A 19663-nucleotide genomic window follows, 5' to 3' on the forward strand; every position below is an offset into this window, starting at 1 on the left:
ACAGATTAACGTGGTACCTTCAGGCGTTTGGAAATTGCTCCCAAGGATGAAGCAGACTTGTGGAGGTCTCCATATTTTTTTCAGCGGTCTTGGCTTATTTCTTTTGATTTTCCCATGATGTCAAGCAAAGAGGCACTGAGTTTGAAGGTAGGCCTTGAAATACATGCACAGGTACACCTCCAATTGACTTAAATTATGTCAATTAGCCTATCAGAAGCTTCTAAAGCCATGACATCAATTTCTGGAATTTTCCAAGCTGTTTAAAGGCACAGTCATCTTATTGTATGTTAACTTCTGACCCACTGGAATTGTGATACAGTGAATTATAAGGGAAATAATCTGCCTGTAAACAATTGTTGGAAGAATTACTTGTGTCATGCACAATGTAGATGTCCTAACCGACTTGCCAAAACTATAGTTTGTTAACAAGAAATTTGTGGAGTGGTTGAAAAACTAGTTTTAATGACTCCAACCTAAGTGTATGTAAACTTCCGACTTCAACTGTACATTAATTATTAATTTCGGTTGCCTATCCTGACATGAAGTTTGTTCTATAGAAAGTATTTGACTCTGATGTGTGTCACAGAAAGTATTTGACTCTAGTCACAAAATTAAGCAAATTAGGGGGGGGGGGGGGGGGGGGATTCTGGCAAGGGGGAGATTTTCGTCAGGGGGGAGATTTTCGGCACAACACCTGTTCGGCGATCTGACCAAGTCAAGCACTAATAAATGACAAAAAATAAGATGTAATCTTATCCGATATTTTAAATTAAATATTTTCCGGTATTTTACATTAAAGCAATTGTCTGAGGATGGTGCTGGACCATCTGGCATAAAACCAAATGGGGACAGTTGATGAAAAAGCTTTAAATTAAGGTAAACATCCAGGCATATCACATGATTGTCCAAAACACAGGGCCCTAGTCATTATTCTTAGTTAGTCATGTAGCTGTATTGATTTAAGTGACAAAAGATTGCAATAATAAAATCTCCTCCCCTCCTCTCTCACTCCCCTTATCATTCCTCCCTCTCTCTCCTTACATCTCTTCCCCATTTCTTCCCCGCTCTTCTCCAAATGTATCTTGCCACCTCTCCACTGCCTGCTTTCTCTCCCTCGCTCCTTCTCTTTCTGTAGTTAAATGGCACGCTACCATTGGCGGTGGCGGCGTGTTCTCCTATGCCTGGGCTGTACTCCATGTGTCCTGGTGGCCTCTCTCTGTGTGTACGTCACCCTGGCTGTGTGCTATGGTACTACCACCACCACAGGCCCAGGCGGTGCTGCCCCTATCCCACAAACTCTACCAGAGCGCTTCATTGCACTTGGGTTAACCAGTAATGGCACCGTGGCCCCCCACCCCACCAGCTCCTTCTGGGACCCCAAGCCCCACGGAGGAGCCCTCTGGAACCTGCTCCAGCTACACATTGACCGCCAATACAACCCCATCCTGATGCCCAGCAGAGAGTACAATTACCATCTTGATACCAATAATACCAATAATAAAAACTATTTGCGGTTTTCCTTCCCCACCTTGAGTGCAGGGTTCTCTGAGATTGGGAACTTGATGTCTCAAATGGAGGATTTCCTGGAGCTGCCCCTGCAGATGCAGATGTTTGTGCGCTCCATGCACTTCAGGGACTACCCTGTCCTCATTGAGCCTGCTAAACTGTGTGGGCGTGGGCTAAGGAAGGGACAGGGGCCTCTCCTAGTGCTGGCCATCAAGACCAAGGATCTGAACTTTGAGAACCGTCAAGCCATCCGGCAGACCTGGGGCCGGGCGGGGTGGGTGGCAGGGGCGACAGGGAACGGTGGTGTGGTGCGAAGGGTCTTCCTCCTGGGGAAGAACCACGCAGAGCCCCGGGTGGAGGTCAGCAAGCTGCTGCAGCTGGAGAGCCGCCAGTACAGGGACATCCTCCAGTGGGACTTCCACGACTCCTTCTTTAACCTCACCCTGAAGGATGTGCTGCTGTGGGATTGGCTCTCCACCCGCTGCTCCATGGCACGCTTTGTCTTTAAAGGGGATGACGACGTCCTGTTGCGGACCCCTGCTCTCTTAGACTACCTCCGGGAGCAGACGATCCTATCAGGAGGGCCTGGGTCAGAGGTTATGAAGGGATTCATGGTAGGGGATGTGATAGAAGCAGCCAGCCCCAACAGAGTCAACTCTACCAAGTACTTTATTCCTGCTAGTTTCTATAATGGTCTGTACCCTCCGTACGGGGGTGGGGGAGGGGTGGTGTACTCAGGGGAGCTGGCCCTGAGGCTCAACCGTATCTCCCGGAGAGTTCACCTGTACCCCATTGATGATGTCTACGTGGGCATGTGCCTCCACAGGCTCGGGGTCCACCCCATCCACCACCCCGCCTTCCTCACCTTCGACTTCCCCAAGAAAGAGGGGGAAGAGCGGTGTGCGTACCACACTATCTTACTGGTACACAAACGCAGCCCTGCTCAGGTGATGAAGCTGTGGTCGGAGATAATGAGGAACCAGACAGAGTGTAACAGCACCATCCTGAGAACTGAGAAGGAGAACAAGAATACACTTCTGATAGATCCATTTAGTGTGAAAGACAACGAGGGACAGGAACTTCTGACGGATCCATGGGGTAGTTCTGAAAATTCAGCTCTATAGTGAGGTAATCACTGACTGGTATGAAACTGACTTAAAGCTGCAATATGCAACTTTGTGGGCAACCCGACCAAATTTACATAGAAATGTTAGCTATACAGTGCCTTTGGAAAGTATTCAGACCCCTTCCCTTTTTCCACATTTTGTTATGTTACAGCCTTATTCTAAAATGGATTAAATAAATAAAAAATCCTCATCAATCTACACACAATACCTAATAATGACAAAGTGAAAATAGGTTTTTAGACATTTTGGCAAGTATTCAGACCCTTTGCTATGAGACTCGAAATTGAGCTCAGGTGCATCCTGTTTCCATTGATCATCCTTGAGATGTTTCTACAACTTGATTGGAGTCCACCTGTGGTAAATTCAATTGATTGGACATGAGTTGGAAAGGCACACACCTGTCTATATAAGGTCCCACAGTTGACAGTGCATGTCAGAGCAAAAACCAAGCCATGAGGTCGAAGGAATTGTCCGTAGAGCTCCGATACAGGATTGTGTCGAGGCACAGATCTGGGGAAGGGTACCAAAAAATGTCTGCAGCATTGAAGGTCCCCAAGAACACAGTGGCCTCCATCATTCTTAAAATGGAAGAAGTTTGGAACCACCAAGACTCTTCCTAGAGCTGGCCAGGTGGGAGAAGGGTCTAGGTCAGGGAGGTGACCAAGAATCAAATCAAATTTATTTATATAGCCTTTCTTACATCAGCTGATATCTCAAAGTGCTGTACAGAAACCCAGCCTAAAACCCCAAACAGCAAGCAATGCAGGTGTAGAAGCACGGTGGATAGGAAAAACTCCCTAGAAAGGCCAAAACCTAGGAAGAAACCTAGAGAGGAACCAGGCTATGAGGGGTGGCCAGTCCTCTTCTTGCTGTGCCGGGTGGAGATTATAACAGCACATGGCCTAGATGTTCAAATGTTCATAAATGACCAGCATGGTCAAATAATAAGAATCATAGTAGTTGTCGAGGGTGCAACAAGTCAGTAACACAAGAGTAAGTGTCAGTTGGCTTTTTCATAGCCGATCTTTGAGAGTATCTCTACCGCTCCTGCTGTCTAGAGAGTTGAAAACAGCAGGTCTGGGACAGGTAGCACGTCCGGTGAATAGGTCAGGGTTCTAGCAGGTCTGGGACAGCAGGTCTGGGACAGGTAGCACGTCCAGTGAACAGGTCAGGGTTCCATAGCTGCAGGCAGAACAGTTGGAACTGGAGCAGCAGCACGGCCAGGTGAACTGGGGACAGCAAGGAGTCATCAAGCCAGGTAGTCCTGAGGCATGGTCCTAGGGCTCAGGTCCTCCGAGAGAGAGAAAGAAAGAGAGAAAGAGAGAATTAGAGAGAGCATATTTAAATTCACACAGGACACCGGAATAGACAAGAGAAATACTCCACATGTGACAGACTGACCCTAGCCCCGCGACACATAAACTACTGCAGCATAAATACTGGAGGCTGAGACAGGAGGGGTCAGGAAACACTGTGGCCCCACCTCCTGGTCACTCTGACAGAGTTCCAGAGTTCGTCTGTGGAGATGTGAGGTGCCCTGGCTGGGACCGAGAGACTGAAAAACAGCTTCTGACTAGCCGGCTACCACCCGGTTACTCAGCCCTGCACCTTTAGAGGCTGCTGCCCTATATACATAGACATGGAATCACTGGTCACTTTAATAATGTTTACATACTTCTTTACTCATTTCATATGTATATACTGTATTCTACTGTATTTTAGTCAATGCCATTCCAACATTGCTCATCCTAATATTTATATATTCCTTAATTCCATTCTTTTACTTTTAGATTTCTGTGTATTGTTGTGAATTGTTAGATACTACTGCACTGTTGGAGCTAGGAACACAAGCATTTCGCTACACCCGCAATAACATCTGCTAAATATGTGACCAATAATTATTATTTTTTTTTTTTTCTTCTATTGTGTTATTGACTGTATGTTTGTTAATTCCATGTTTAACTCTGTGTTGTTGTTTGTGTCACACTGCTTTGCTTTATCTTGTCCAGGTTGCAGTCGTAAATGAGAACTTGTTCTCAACTGGCCTACCTGGTTAAATAAAGGTGAAATATTTGTATTTTTTTTAAAGATTTTATTTTTGGGGGGAGAACCTTCCAGAAGGACAACCATCTCTGCAGCACTCCACCAATCAGGCCTTTATGGTAGAGTGGCTAGACGGAAGTCACTCCTCAGTAAAAGGCACATGACAGCCCGCTTGGAGTTTGCCAAAAGGCACCTAAAGGACCCTCAGACCATGAGAAACAAGATTCCCTGGTCTGATGAAACCAAGATTGAACTCTTTGGCCTGAATGCCAAGCGTCACATCTGGAGGAAAACTGGCACCATCCCTACGGTGAAGCATGGTGCTGGCAGCATCATGCTGTGGGGATCTTTTTCAGTGGCAGGGACTGGGAGACTAGTCAGGATCGAGGCAAAGATGAACAGAGCAAAGAACAGAGAGATCCTTGATGAAAACCTGCTCCAGAGCGCTCAGGACCTCAGACAGGGGCGAAGGTTCACCTTCCAACAGGACAATGACCTTGGCACACAGCCAAGACAACGCTGGAGTGGCTTCAGGACAAGTCTCTGAATGTTCTTGAGTAGCCCAACCAGTGCCCGGACTTGAACCCGATCAAACATCTCTGGAGAGACCTGAAAATAGCTGTCCAACCTGACAGAGCTTGAGAGGATCTGCAGAGAAGAATGGGAGAAACCTGTACATGTGATATCATTTTTGTTTTTGCTTTGTGATTATGGGGTATTTTGTGTAGATTGATGACGGGAAAATACAATTTAATCAATTTTAGAATAAGGCTGTAACGTAACAAAATGTGGAAAACGTCAAAGGGTCTGAATACTTTCCGAATACACTGTAGAGCTGTCATTCTCATTGAAAGCATGTTGGAAATTCTGAGGAAATGTTTATAGTAATAATTTTTTTATTATGATTTATCAGGAGGTGCTGCAGCACTCTTAGCACCCGACGGCTATGCTGCCACTTGAAAATGGGGAAGAGTCAAGGCCTTCATAGTGAGGTATTCACTGACTGGCTATCCTATTATGTAAAACTGACATGATGGTGATTGTCTATAGAGAAGGTGTGCTGCCACTTGACAATGGAGAGGAACATGAGAATGGGGAACAGTACCGATTTATTCATGTAAACCTATTATTACTGTAAACCTGTAAAACACAACGATTTGAGGAACCTGAGGAAATACAAGACTGGTTGTTTTAAAACTGACTCAAATGATAGATGGTGATGGAGAAAGGTATGCTTTCAGCTGACAACTGCCCTGTAATAAGGCCCCATAGTGTGATAAACGTGAACCTACGTTTGACAGAAATACTGGATGTTGTTTGTTTTTACTGATGTTGAAGAAATGTTTGTTTGTGACAGCATGTAAGTATTTGATGAAGTATTAAACAGAATGACCTACTTGGTACACAGTCAACTTTGATGACTGTCACTGTGAAGGCCATTACATTGCTCAACTGCCTCCTGTTGAACCGGTTTGGGTCCCATGCTGTGGGCAGGAATTCTCATGCTCAGTTTTTGAGCTCGGAGGATAATTATGAGCAAAGTCAGACTCATGAGGTGCAACAAACATGTTTATATGAATACATTTTGCTGATTTAACCACTGCCACTGCATAATGGCAGAGTTAGATCTGAGGTTTGGTTATCCGAAACCAAAAGATGAGTAAGTAAATAAATGTGTAAATGAACCTCTCTGACAAATGTTGTGCACTTTTCAGTGTTTCTCTGAACATTAACCATTTTAATATTTGATTATTTCATTTTGAATCAGACATCTGGACAAAAAAATCTTAAACCTATCAGTCCTGAGAACACCCCCCAAAAAATCTGCTTTTAATTTATCTGACACATATTTATCTGCATGTCCAGCCCTTATATTTAACCTCACAGTGATATGTTTTACCATTTTCTTTTCAGGATAACCAGGGCTACAAAAAGAACACAAAACAATTTGACAAACATGAGTTTTATTGACAAATGTCAATAAAAAAATGTCTGCCAAAGCAAAAACCTTATAAAAAGGAATGTATATGAATGCTGTAAGGATAGAAATGGTTTGCTCAGTGAGAAATGAATATCCAACTAGTCAGTGATAACTATGTGGAGTTTGGAGTTTGTGACAGCAAGTATGTGAGTTTATTACAGTATTATAGACACTATGTCCTGGGATTTCCTCTGATCGTCTATGTAGAAGAACCCCCTACCTTCTTCCGACTTGTGTGGCTTGTGGACATCAGAGTGAAATTCTCAGCTTTTCATAGATACCTTTCAATAGTTTGTACCTCAAACCATTCAGGATCCGCCCTTGTCTGACAAACACCGCTCTAGGTCAGCCCCCATAATTTACACAGTTGGTATCTATGGATGCAAAAGAAATAGACGAATCCAACGATACAACCCAGAATGTAGCTCAAAAACACCATGTTTAAAAGGGGTTAGAAGTCCAGTGTTGCAATGGGGCTCATTGGGTTAATTATATTGTAAGTATTTTTCTGATGAAAGACCACAATAATGATTTTAATTCACAATCATTATGTACATATATTATGACACACCCTCAGTCAGGGTGTCATGGACCAGTTCAATATTTCCACCATTCACCTCTTTTTCAACATAGCTTAGCAAAGCATGCACATGTTCCTCTCTAGGACAGGTGGTATAAGTACTGTATGATATACCTAACCTACATTATGTCCATGGGATGCTAAGTCCAACCCCCAAATACGTGTTAAAACAGCAGGATGTTTGATTGGATTCATGGGGTGGGAGAGTACAATCCACAATATATTCTTCAGCAGCAGCGTATTCTGAGGGGGACATTGGTGTAAACATCTGTCCAAAGGATTGTCATAAACATCTCAACAATACAAGCTGCTCTACACTCTGTCCTCCTCTTCCTTCTTCTCATCCTCAGTGTCTTCCCCACTTTCACTGTAGTGGATGTTACAGCGGTTGGTGTTGACGACGAGATCGCTCTCGTCATCCTCTGAGTCCCCCTTTCCAGGCAACATGTCCTGCACACACTGCTTTCAGCTCGTGCCTTCCTCAGTGTGTGTGTGTCTGTGTGTGTGTCAGAAGTCAAATCACATCCCTTAGGGGGGTTAGGATTACTTGAAACAATTGTTTTTATATTTGAATAACAGCAGGACAAACAATCATTTATCAAGTGTGGTGGCCTTGCAGTTACCATGGTAATGGAAGTGCTGAAAAAATGGGGTTTACTGGTATGTTACTTCTATAGGTGAAGCTACACTATATGTACAAAAGTATGTGGACACCCCTTTCAGTTAGTGGATTCGGCTATTTCAGCCACACCCGTTGCTGATAGGTGTATAAAATAGAGCACACAGCCATGCAATCTTCATAGACAAACATTGGCAGTAGAATGTCCTTACTGAAGAGCTCAGTGACTCTCAACGTGGTACTGTCATAGGATGCCACCTTTCCAATGAGTCAGTTTGTTAAATTTCTGCCCTGCTAGAGCTGCCCTGGTCAACTGTAAGTGCTGCTATTGTGAAGTGAAAATGTCTAGGAGCAACAACAGCTCAGCCGCAAAGAGGTAGGCCACACAAGCTCACAGAACGGGACTTCCGAGTGCTGAAGTGCGTAAAAATGGGCAAGCAGCGGCACACAAGCCTAAGATCACCATGCGCAATGCAAAGCATCGGCTGGTGTGGTGTAAAGTTCGCCGTCATTGGACTCTGGAGCAGTGGAAACACGTTCTCTGGAGTGATGAATCACATTTCACCATCTGGCAGTCCAACGGACAAATCTGGGTTTGGCGGATGCCAGGAGAACGCTACCTGCCCGAATGAATAGTGTCAACTGTAAAGTTTGGTGGAGGAATAATGGTCTGGGGGTGTTTTTCATGGTTTGGGCAAGGCCCCTTAGTTCCAGTGAAGGGAAATCTTAATGCTACAGCATACAATGACATTCAAGATGATTCTGTACTTCCAACTTTGTGGCAACGTTTTGGGGAAGAACGTCATCTCTAGCTGACACCTTTGCTAACAGGTATGGTGTTCATTTTTTTGACTGCAATTTAGATCTATTTTGGATCCTTGGGATGTCCCTACCTCTATCAAGTATAAATATAAAATGGTTAAGTTTAGTCTTAGTTTAGGGTTCAGGGTAAGGACATCCCAAGGAATCCGGATAGCAGTGACTGTTCATAGAATGAGAGACGGGCACGGTATTTGAGAGCTCAGCGGTGACACAGACATTCATTTGTTTGTTATTTTACAAGCGGCAGAAAGGATTTCCGAGTGTCTGCCCCAGATAGTTTCCTTAGAGACGATGAAAATAATTCCCAAGATGTCCTTGATCCAATTGAGGAGTACGTAGGCTATATTTAAGTTATGATATCAATGTTTATGTATTTAAACCCAAAATATTGGCATATTGGTTTTCATAACTGTTTCATAAATTGTTAATTATTGTAAATTGTAACGCATCCCTTGATGGTATTTGTTAGTTCAACATGACTAATTGTTGTATCATAAGACATGCAATAGATATATTCAACCACAAGGATGTACTAATGAGCTATGATAAAAAATTAAAATAAATCATAATAGAGGACTACTGAAATAATATTATTTCAGTGTAGATAAAGGAAGGCCTGTTTAAAATGAAAACATGCCAGCCAGACAAGTCAGTGTATGAATCAAAGGTATTTGCATATGAATGGAGTGGAAATTAGCTGACTTTGTGATCTGTACGGTAAGTAACATTTTTATTTAATTTATTTGTATTTTACCTTTTGCCTTTTGGTAGGCCGTCATTGTAAATAACAATTTGTTCTTAACTGACTTGCCTAGTTAAATAAAGGTTAAATAAAATGTTATAATAAATAACATTAATGTGTGTGTGTGTGGGGGGGGGGGGGGGGGGGGGGGGCATTTCAATTATATTTTTACCCAGTTTTTTCATAAAAAGCAGAAGATGGTAAATAACATTAATCGCAATGATTAGCCTATGCAAATGAATAGGAATACGTTTAGCCTAATTGATAATAAATATGACGTGGGGGAAAGTCAGGATCCTAGTCAGGCTTTAGTTTGTCAAATCCAGATTAAATATAAACTCAGCAACAAAAGAAACATTACTTTTTCAGGACCCTCTTTTAAAGATAATTTGTATAAATCCAAATAACTTCACAGATCTTCATTGTGAAGGGTTTAAACACTGTTTCCCATGCTTGTTCAATGAACCATAAACAATTAATGAACATGCACCTGTGGAACGGTCGTTAAGACACTAACAGCTTACAGACGGTAGGCAATTAAGGTCACAGTTATGAAAACTTAGGACACTAAAGAGGCCTCTCTACTGACTCTGAACAACACCAAAAGAAAGATGCCCATGGTCCCTGCTCATCTGCGTGAACGTGCCTTAGGCATGCTGTAAGGAGGCATGAGGACTGCAGATGTGGCCAGGGCAATAAATTGCAATGTCCATACTGTGAGACGGATATAAGACAGCGCTACAGGTAGACAGGACGGACAGCTGATCATCCTCACAGTGGCAGACCACGTGTAACAACACCTGCACAGGTTCGGTACATCCGAACATCACGCCTGCGAGACAGGTACAGGATGGCAACAACAACTGCCCGAGTTACACCAGGAACGCACAATCCCTCCATCAGTGCTCAGACTGTCCGCAATAGGCTGAGAGAGGCAGGACTGAGGGCTTGTAGGCCTGTTGTAAGACAGGCCCTCACCAGACATCACCGGCAACAACGTCGCCTATGGGCACAAACCCACCGTCGCTACACCAGACAGGACTGGCAAAAAGTGCTCTTCACTGACGAGTCGCAGTTTTGTCACGGTGTGTCACAGCGTCATCGGACTGAGCTTGTTGTCATTGCAGGCAATCTCAATGCTGTGCGTTACAGGGAAGACATCCTCCTCCCTTATATGGTACCCTTCCTGCAGGCTCATCCTGACATGACCCTCCAGCATGACAATGCCACCAGCCATACTGCTCGTTCTGTGCGTGATTTCCTGCAAGACAGGAATGTCAGTGTTCTGCCATGGCCAGCGAAGAGCCCGGATCTCAATCCCATTGAGTACGTCTGGGACCTGTTGGATCGGAGGGTGAGAGCTAGGGCCATTCCCCCCAGAAATGTCTGGGAACTAGCAGGTGCCTTGGTGGAAGAGTGGGGTAACATCTCACAGCAAGAACTGGCAAATCCTTGCAGTCCATGAGGAGGAGATGCACTGCAGTACTTAATGTAGCTGGTGGCCACACCAGATACTGACTGTTACTTTTGATTTTGACCCCCCCCCCCTTTGTTCAGGGACACATTATTCCATTTCTGTTAGTCACATGTCTGTGGAACTTGTTCAGTTTCTGTCTCAGGTTGTTGAATCTTATGTTCATACACATATTTACATGTTAAGTTTGCTGAAAATAAACGCAGTTGACAGTGAGGACGTTTCTTTTTTTGTTGAGTTTAGGTCTTCATGTGGATCAAATCTGTAGGCTATTGTGGGCTAAATCAATGACAAACAGCTGAAATGGTCAGGCTTCATCATGATCTGTGATCAAAACAGGCTGGGGTGTTTTCGGTTCCATTTAGTCTAAGGTTATGCGTAAGAACGCAACTGCACTGAAATGAATAGCCTGATCCAATGAGATTCTCCTGAATAATAAATGTTTTTTATCTGTTAAGCTGTTTGGTCTATGTATAGACCCATAGCGATTCTAACATTTTGGTATTTTGAGCTAGGCATAGCTCTAAATTGCAGAGCATTTAATAAACCAACCACATTTTCCTGTGATGTTGAGGCTGAGCAAGACCTCCGATAGGCTAGTAGACTGCAGAAATAATCGTGGAGTTAATCAATGTTATAGCCTAGATCGCTTCATATAATCTGGACCTTTGTTTTTCTTATGGCTAAGCAAACAAGTGGTAGCATATGCTTTTTGCTTGTCGCAATAACAAGGGTTAGGCCTATATCCTCACATACCCCCTCAATTTAAACCCTTCTTTTAACCATAATACATATCCACAGAAATGTATAGCCTAAGGATTGCATGGTGACAGTGATTGTGTCTGATAATCCGGTGTGTGTGGGGGGGGGGGGGGGAATAGGTAAAATCATGACATCAGTTTGTTTTGATATTTTAACGTGCGTGTCCTGATCGCGTCTGGTGTGGATGGACAGAATCAACTTGTGCGCAATGGTGCGAGTGCGGTCTGGTCAGCATGTAACAGTTTGTAGTCACCATCACATGCTGACCACACCGCTCAAGTGTCCCGACCACACTCCAGTCTGATGTAGTAATGCACCGTAAAGTTTGTTGCCTACCGCCATATAAAGTCCAAAGAAGAAAAAGACTCCTGTAGGAAGGAGGAGAGATGAGGTGAAACTAATTTGGTTTACAATTCTATCTGTGGATTAATTGTCGGTGTAGAGGACCTTGTGCATTTCAAGTAAAATAACAACCCAGTGTTTATATCCCAGGACAAATTAGCTAACAACAGCAAGCTAGCTAGCTAAATTGCAATAAATGTTTAATAGTTTTCGATCTGCCCAAATTAATATAATTGGTTCAGAGTATGTTTTGATATTTCAACCTGCGTGTCCTGATTGCTTCTAGTGTGGGTGAACAAAATCAACGCGCTCGCGTCCGGTTTGGTCAGCATGTTATAGTGCAATTAACGTAGGGTTAAGTGTTGCGTTGTTGCTTTGCCAGCATGCATCTAAAAACATTTGAGTTTGCCCCACCAAGATTTACACGATAAAATCGCCACTGGGTATTATGACTCATGCTGTGGTACTCCGAGTTAACAGATAGCAAAAATATAATAAGAACATTGTAGGCGGCATACATATCCAATAACAGGCTAACTAGTAATAAAAAAATTAAAAAGATCAGCCTGAGCAACGTGATGCCATAAAATGAACAAGGTTTGTTTTGGGCCAAGTGGCAAGCTGTCCACACTAGCTGGCTGGTTGGCTAAGTAAACAAAAAAAGCCCGTATCATACACAAACAGCTAGCTAAATGGTTAGAATTGTTCTAGCTCTTATGTTATGAAATTATAGAAGATTAGACCATATGATATTATATAACAATGTATTTCAAGATATTCCTTGGTAACTTTAGCAAAATTAAGTTAGCACCCACATACCTTGTAAATCTGAACTGCAAAAATGTGTATCTTTACTGTAGGTCAAAGATTCTTGATTGTCGAATGGCATGTGAACTATGAAGAATATATTTTTTTCTTGAATGTGTTTAAAGCGGCTAAGAAACAAAAAAACGTATGCGCTTTCTTTCCTTTTCGGCAGCTCTTACCCATTTTTACATTTTAGTCATTTAGCAGACGCTCTTATGCAGAGCGACTTACAGTAGTGAATGCATACATTTCATACATTGTTTTTCTCTGTACTGGTCCCCCGTGGGAATCGAACCCACAACCCTGGCGTTGCAAACACCATGCTCTATCAACTGAGCCACACGGGACCTGTAGCAAAGAGTTGAAGCTAGCAAATATATTTATAATCTGTTAGGGATAGGGGGCAGTATTTTCACGGCCGGATAAAAAACGTACCCGATTTAATCTGGTTATTACTCCTGCCCAGAAACAAGAATATGCATATAATTAGTAGATTTGGATAGAAAACACCCTAAAGTTTATAAAACTGTTTGAATGGTGTCTGTGAGTATAACAGAACACATATGGCAGGCCAAAACCTGAGAAGATTCTATATGGGAAGTGCCCTGTCTGACCATTTCTTGGCCTTCTGTAGCCTCTTTATCGAAAATACAGGATCTCTGCTGTAACATGACATTTTCTAAGGCTTTCATTGGCTCTCAGAAGGCGCCAGAACGTTGAATGATAACTCTGCAGTCTCTGGGCGAAAAACAGTAGGGGTTTTGGAGAGTGGTACTTCTGAGAACAATGACACTGGCGTGCGCATGCATGTGACGACTCCATTTTCTTCTTTCAGTGTTTGAATGGATACCTTGTCTCCCGGTTGGAATATTATCGCTATTTTACGAGAAAAATCGCATAAAAATTGATTTTAAACAGCGTTTGACATGCTTCGAAGTATGGTAATGGAATATTTCGAATTTTTTTGTCACGAAATGCGCCGGCGCGTCTCCTTTCAGATAGTGACTTGAACGCACGAACAAAACGGAGCTATTTGGATATAACTATGGATTATTTGGAACCAAAACAACATTGGGTGTTGAAGTAGAAGTTCTGGGAGTGCATTCTGACGAAGAACAGCAAAGGTAATCCAATTTTTCTTATAGTAAATCTGAGTTTGGTGAGTGCCGAACTTGGTGGGTGTCAAATTAGCCTGGCCATCACGGCTAGCTATCTACTCAGAATATTGCAAAATGTGCCTTCACCTAAAAGCCATTTTAAAATCGGACACCGCGATTGCATAAAGGAGATCTGTATCTATAATTCTTAAAATAATTATGTTTTTTGTCAACGTTTATCGTGAGTAATTTAGTAAATTCACCGGAAGTTTTCGGTGGGTATGCTAGTTCTGAACGTCACATGCTAATGTAAAAAGCTGGTTTTTGATATAAATATGAACTTGATTGAACAAAACATGCATGTATTGTATAACATAATGTCCTAGGTGTGTCATCTGATGAAGATCATCAAAGGTTAGTGCTGCATTTAGCTGTCTTCTGTGTTTTTGTGACATTATATGCTAGCTTGAAAAATGGGTGTCTGATTATTTCTGGCTGGGTACTCTGCTGACATAATCTAATGTTTTGCTTTCGTTGTAAAGCATTTTTGAAATCGGACAGTGTGGTTAGATTAACGAGAGTCTTGTCTTTAAAAGGGTGTAAAATAGTCATATGTTTGAGAAATTGAACTAATAGCATTTCTAAGGTATTTGAAAATCGCGCCACGGGATTACACTGGCTGTTGCGTAGGTGGGACGATTTCGTCCCGCCTAGCCCAGAGAGGATATAAGGCTAGTCATTATAGTAAATTTTGTACCTGCCTTGTGCTGACATGAAATGATTAGCAAATCCAACTCTTGTAATCTAGGTGGAATCAGGAGATGATGGGATCCTTATCTTAAATCATACACACAACTACTACCACCAAGTTCATGATACTTTTCTCCAAGAAGGTCTGAGTGGCATTTGGAGGTGTCACTGTGATAATGAAGATGGTTTGCCTAAGACTACCACAACAATTACATTGTCTATGCTAAATGTGTTTAAATTGTAAAGAAAGAAAAGTTAGGCTATAAGAAATACTTTTTATTCAATGGGGCTAGGCAAAGCAGAGATGACACAATACTTTTCATTTCACCCATACAACAACATTAAAGTACAGTATGTTTACAGTATCATAAACAATAGTATTTTACGCATTCCAAATAACCATTTTATATATGGTTTAAGGGGGCACTTTTGTCATGACGACAAGGTGAAAGTGCTCTCCTCAAATGGCACAACAGAACTCTCAGATTGACCAAATATAACAACCATCTTGTGTAACTGAGGGATGTCTACTTTCATATCTGGAAAAGGATGAAATAGTAGAAGTAGAAACTGATGCTGCTGCAGCATTGCTCATCTTCACTGTCAACATGGGTGTGGTTGCCATCTTGGACTTCAAAAGGTATGAACCCACATAAAGCCCAACATGGCAACCACATGTGGGGCCAACATGGATACTGAGGACAACTTTATGAGAACCTTCTGGTTATCCTAGATGGGGGTCCAAGTGGTAACCATTCTTTAACCCACCTGGGATAAAACCTGGAGCCCATGTGGGTTATCACACAGTTGCCCGCTGGGGTCCCTTAATATGCCCAACATGGCAACCACACTTGGGGTCAGCTTGGATACTGAGGACAAAACTGTGTAGGTCCCTTTTGGGTTTACCTAATGTGGCCCATGGAACAGCCCTTCATTAACCCTTATGGGCCCCACATGGAAATGTTGGCTGGGCTGGTTTTCAATTAAAAACGTTTTCATGAAACTTACTCATTAAATTGACAAGGGCGTTTGTTTAGCTGCATTTAGTCATGGCTACCTTGTTTTGAGCCTGTTAAGTTGCTAGGTTTTATGGGTATTATGACTCGTACTGTGGTACTCTATTGTTCCCGCAAGTGCACCATCAGAAAGCCAAACCCTTGAATTTCGCAATTGTGAAATACACGGTGTTGCTCACTGTACTTTACTGTGTGTATACTTGAATTATCGTTTTTCAACGGGAAATGCGCAAAAATGGAGTGGGACTTAAAAGTAATTAAACAACAGTAACAAATGTATGGTGTTGATTGATTGAAACTGAGTGATCGATCAGGTAAGGTATCTCTGTTCTCATTTTTGACAATAGAGGGGCGTGTCCTTCATGTATATACCTGCAAATGGTTTTGCTGTATACTGTAGGTAAATTCTTGCTCTACCGCTATGCTGTTTCACAGAAGTTTGTAACGGTGGAGAACACTTCAGGGGATCATTTGGTCTCCGGATCGTCTGAGAAGACCAAAGAAAAGATCATACCTTTGTTTTATAGGCTATTATGTGATTATATCATTTGCGTTTTGGCGACCTAATTTTTATGTCAATTGGCACACACGATGGATACAAATGAAAGTCAACGCTTATATTAGCCTATAATAGTCATATGGAAAAACAGTTTCAAAAGGGAAAATCAAGGTAGGATGTGGTCAAATGTACTAATTTTGAAGTACTCAGATATGCCTAATAGACTATCAATGCATTTTAGAATTTCGAATATCATAGCATTTTTAGATATTTCTTTATTGATAAGGAATCTATGGCCCTACTTTATTTTCCACTGTATATCCCAATACACATCACAATTTTTGTGCCACGTTTGTTACATACTCATAAATGGCAGTGCTTGATTTGGGATTAAATAAGTGCAGGGGCTGTCTTTTTCCAAGTCGGTCCATTAGACTGTTCACCAAAATTCACAAATTACATTATGCTATAGAAACCTCTGATTATTCACTTATGGGTACATACACATTTTCCATGACTTAACCAAATTTTCATGACTATTATTATAGCCTACACGAAAAAGTAATCATTATTGACCCTGGAAGGAAGCTGTGTCTGATCCCATGTAGGCCTACCATCTCCTGCCATTGTGCCCTTTATCAAGGAACTTAAACCCCCAGGAAGTAGAACTGTACTGTTAGTCACACGTTATCAACATGTGGTCAACCCTCCATCTGGAGAGATCCTGTTTGTACAGGCTTGGCTTTTAATCCAGCCCTGAAACACCCAAGTCTGCTTATCAAGGTCCTGTTGAGCAGCTGATGTTTAGGCTACAATGTGGTTAGACCAGGGCTTGAACAAAAGCCTGCACACCCAGTAGCTATCCTGGAGGATGATTGCCACCCTTGATATACAGTATTGTAATATTACAACCAAATAGCTTTGTCTTTATAAAATGATTCCCTCATTCAATGAATCAGGGATCAAATGGATAAGGTAGGCTACTTCAAAGCAAGGTATCTAACTAGACTGAGAAAACAAAACATTAACAACATGCTCTTTCCATGACACAGACTAACAAGGTGAAAGCTATGATCCCGTATTGATGCCACTTGTTAAATCCCCTTCAATCAGTGTAGATGAAGGGGAGGAGACAGGTTAAAGAAGGATTTTTAAGCCTTAAGACAATTGAGACATGGATTGTGTAATGTGTGCCATTCAGAGGGTGAATGGGCTAGACAAAAAATGAAGTGCCTTTGAACAGGATATGGTAGTAGGTGCCAGGCGCCCCGGTTTGTGTCGAGAACTGCAACTCTGCTGGGCTTTTCACGCTCAACAGTTTGCTGTGTGTATCAAAGAATGGTCCACCACCCAAAGGACATCCAGCCAACTGGTCTCAACTGTGGGAAGTATTGGACTCAACTTGTTCCAAACACTTGTTCCTAATGTTTGGTATATTCAGTGTATATAAAGCAAATATATTAATGTTTCAGGGGCTATCAATGTATTACAAGTAACTATGCACAGCAAATTATTTGTCAATTAGGATATTATTCAAATATTTTAACGTTGTTACAACTACAAGGCTACTGTTTAATAGAGGTGAATCACAGCTTTCCAACGGTGCAGTGCCGGTGGAAAGGCGACGACGACATTAATTCTTAGATATAGGCAGCTAGCGAGATAACTGCTACATGTATTGTTTTAAATTGGCTATCTAGTTAGTCAGTTGTCTCTTAATATTTTATACCTGCTGAAATGTCACTCTCCTCACTCGCAGTGACACACACGCAGCACAAACATACACTCACAGAAGTGTCATTCTGATCATGGCTGATATGTATATTTTTAAGTGATTGATCATATTTAAAAGTGTGCCTTCATGAATTACATTAACAAAAAATAAGAAACTAACATTATTACTTTTCATGAGTTTACAAACCCTCATTTTACAATTTGGAACGGCACATCATGTGCATTCAAACTAACGGATTTTCAATCTGCGCAATCTCGAACAGTCTACTGTCACGCAGATTCACAGACTAGCGCCAAATAAACTTGAACAAAACGGAATCAGGAAATGAATGCCCACTCTCCATTTCTCTTCAATGCAGATCCCACCTTCATTCCGCTTGGATCAACTTTGTGAATTTGGGCCGGCGATAAACTACTTTATTTTATAGAGGAGTCAGTACGCAATTTCCCCCAAAATGATTAGAGCCGGTGTTGTGCCGAAAATCTCCCCCCTGTCAGAATCCCCCCCGTCTCGCGTGAACTCGCACGCACTCAATTCTTCATTGCTGCGACTTGCTTGCAAATTGACATTTCTGATCATGTTCGGCTGCGTTTCATTTATTTTTTATGTCGGTTTGATCGCGGGGGAGGCACTAGTAATGTCTGCAGTTTTCGGTTTGGCTATTTGTTTCAAGTGTATTAGTCTATAAATACATATCTTTGCCAAAATTCGGGAAATTAGAAGGGGGGGAGGAGGTAATTTCCTTAATTTTGTGGCTAGAGTCAAATACTTTCTGAGGCACACATCAGAGTCAAATACTTCCTTTAGAACAAACTTCATGTCAGGATAGGCAACTGAAATGAATAATGAATGTATGTGTGTTATATTAAACATAGAGGAGGGAGTAGAATGTAGGCAAGCAATAAACATTTCAGAACAACTACTAGTCGGATAAGACATGGGAGAGGTGACGAATTTTGGCAAAGAGATGTATTTATATCTAATACACTTGAAACAAATAGCCAAACCGAAAACTGCAGACATTAGTGCCTCCCCGTGATCAAACCGACATAAAAAATAAATGAAACACAGCCTAACATGATCAGAAATATCAACTTGCAAGCAAGTCGCAGCAATAAATATTTGAGTGTATGCGCGTTCAAGCAAGTCGCAGCAATGAAGAATTGAGTGCGTGCGCATTCACGCAAAGGGGGGGGGGGGGGGATTCTTGCAGAGGGGAGCTTTTCGGCACAACACCGGCAAGATGCAGCACTGGGCGGCTGCCCATGTGGCCCATAACTAAATCCGCTTCTGATTTTGCATTAGTCTATAAATAAATCTCTTTGCCATAATTTGTCATCTCTCCCATGTCTTATTCGACTAGTAATTTTTAAAGTGTAAGGATAATAATTCAACCATAGTTGTTCTGAAATGTTTATTGCTTGCCTACATTTTACTCCCCCCTCTATGTTTAATATAACACACATACAGTTGAAGTTGGAAGTTTACATACATCTTAGCCAAATACATTTAAACTCAGTTTTTCACAATTCCTAACATTTAATCCCTGTCTTAGGTCAGTTAGGATCACCACTATTTTAAGAATCTAAAATGTCAGAATAATAGTTGAGAGAATTATTTATTTCAGCTTTTATTACTTTCATCACATTCCCAGTGGGTCAGAAGTTTACATACACTCAATTAGTATTTGGTAGCGTTGCCTTTGCATTGTTTAACTTGGGTCAAATGTTTCGGGTAGCCTTCCACAAGCTTCCCACAATA

At 42.0% G+C, this 19663-nt stretch overlaps 1 protein-coding gene across 1 annotated transcript; it reads left to right on the top strand.

Moving 5' to 3' along the window:
* Nucleotides 1-752: 752 nt before the first annotated feature.
* LOC123744666 (N-acetyllactosaminide beta-1,3-N-acetylglucosaminyltransferase 2-like) lies at nucleotides 753-6361 on the top strand. The gene has a single exon (XM_082956041.1). It carries the CDS (start codon nucleotides 1140-1142, stop codon nucleotides 2628-2630), a length of 1491 nt encoding a protein of 496 aa, XP_082812167.1. The 5' UTR covers nucleotides 753-1139; the 3' UTR covers nucleotides 2631-6361.
* The last annotated feature ends 13302 nt before the right edge of the window (nucleotides 6362-19663 follow it).

This window comes from Salmo salar, chromosome 09 (genome assembly GCF_965601325.2).
Source record: "Salmo salar chromosome 09, fSalSal1, whole genome shotgun sequence".
Classification (NCBI taxonomy): Eukaryota; Metazoa; Chordata; class Actinopteri; order Salmoniformes; family Salmonidae; genus Salmo; species Salmo salar.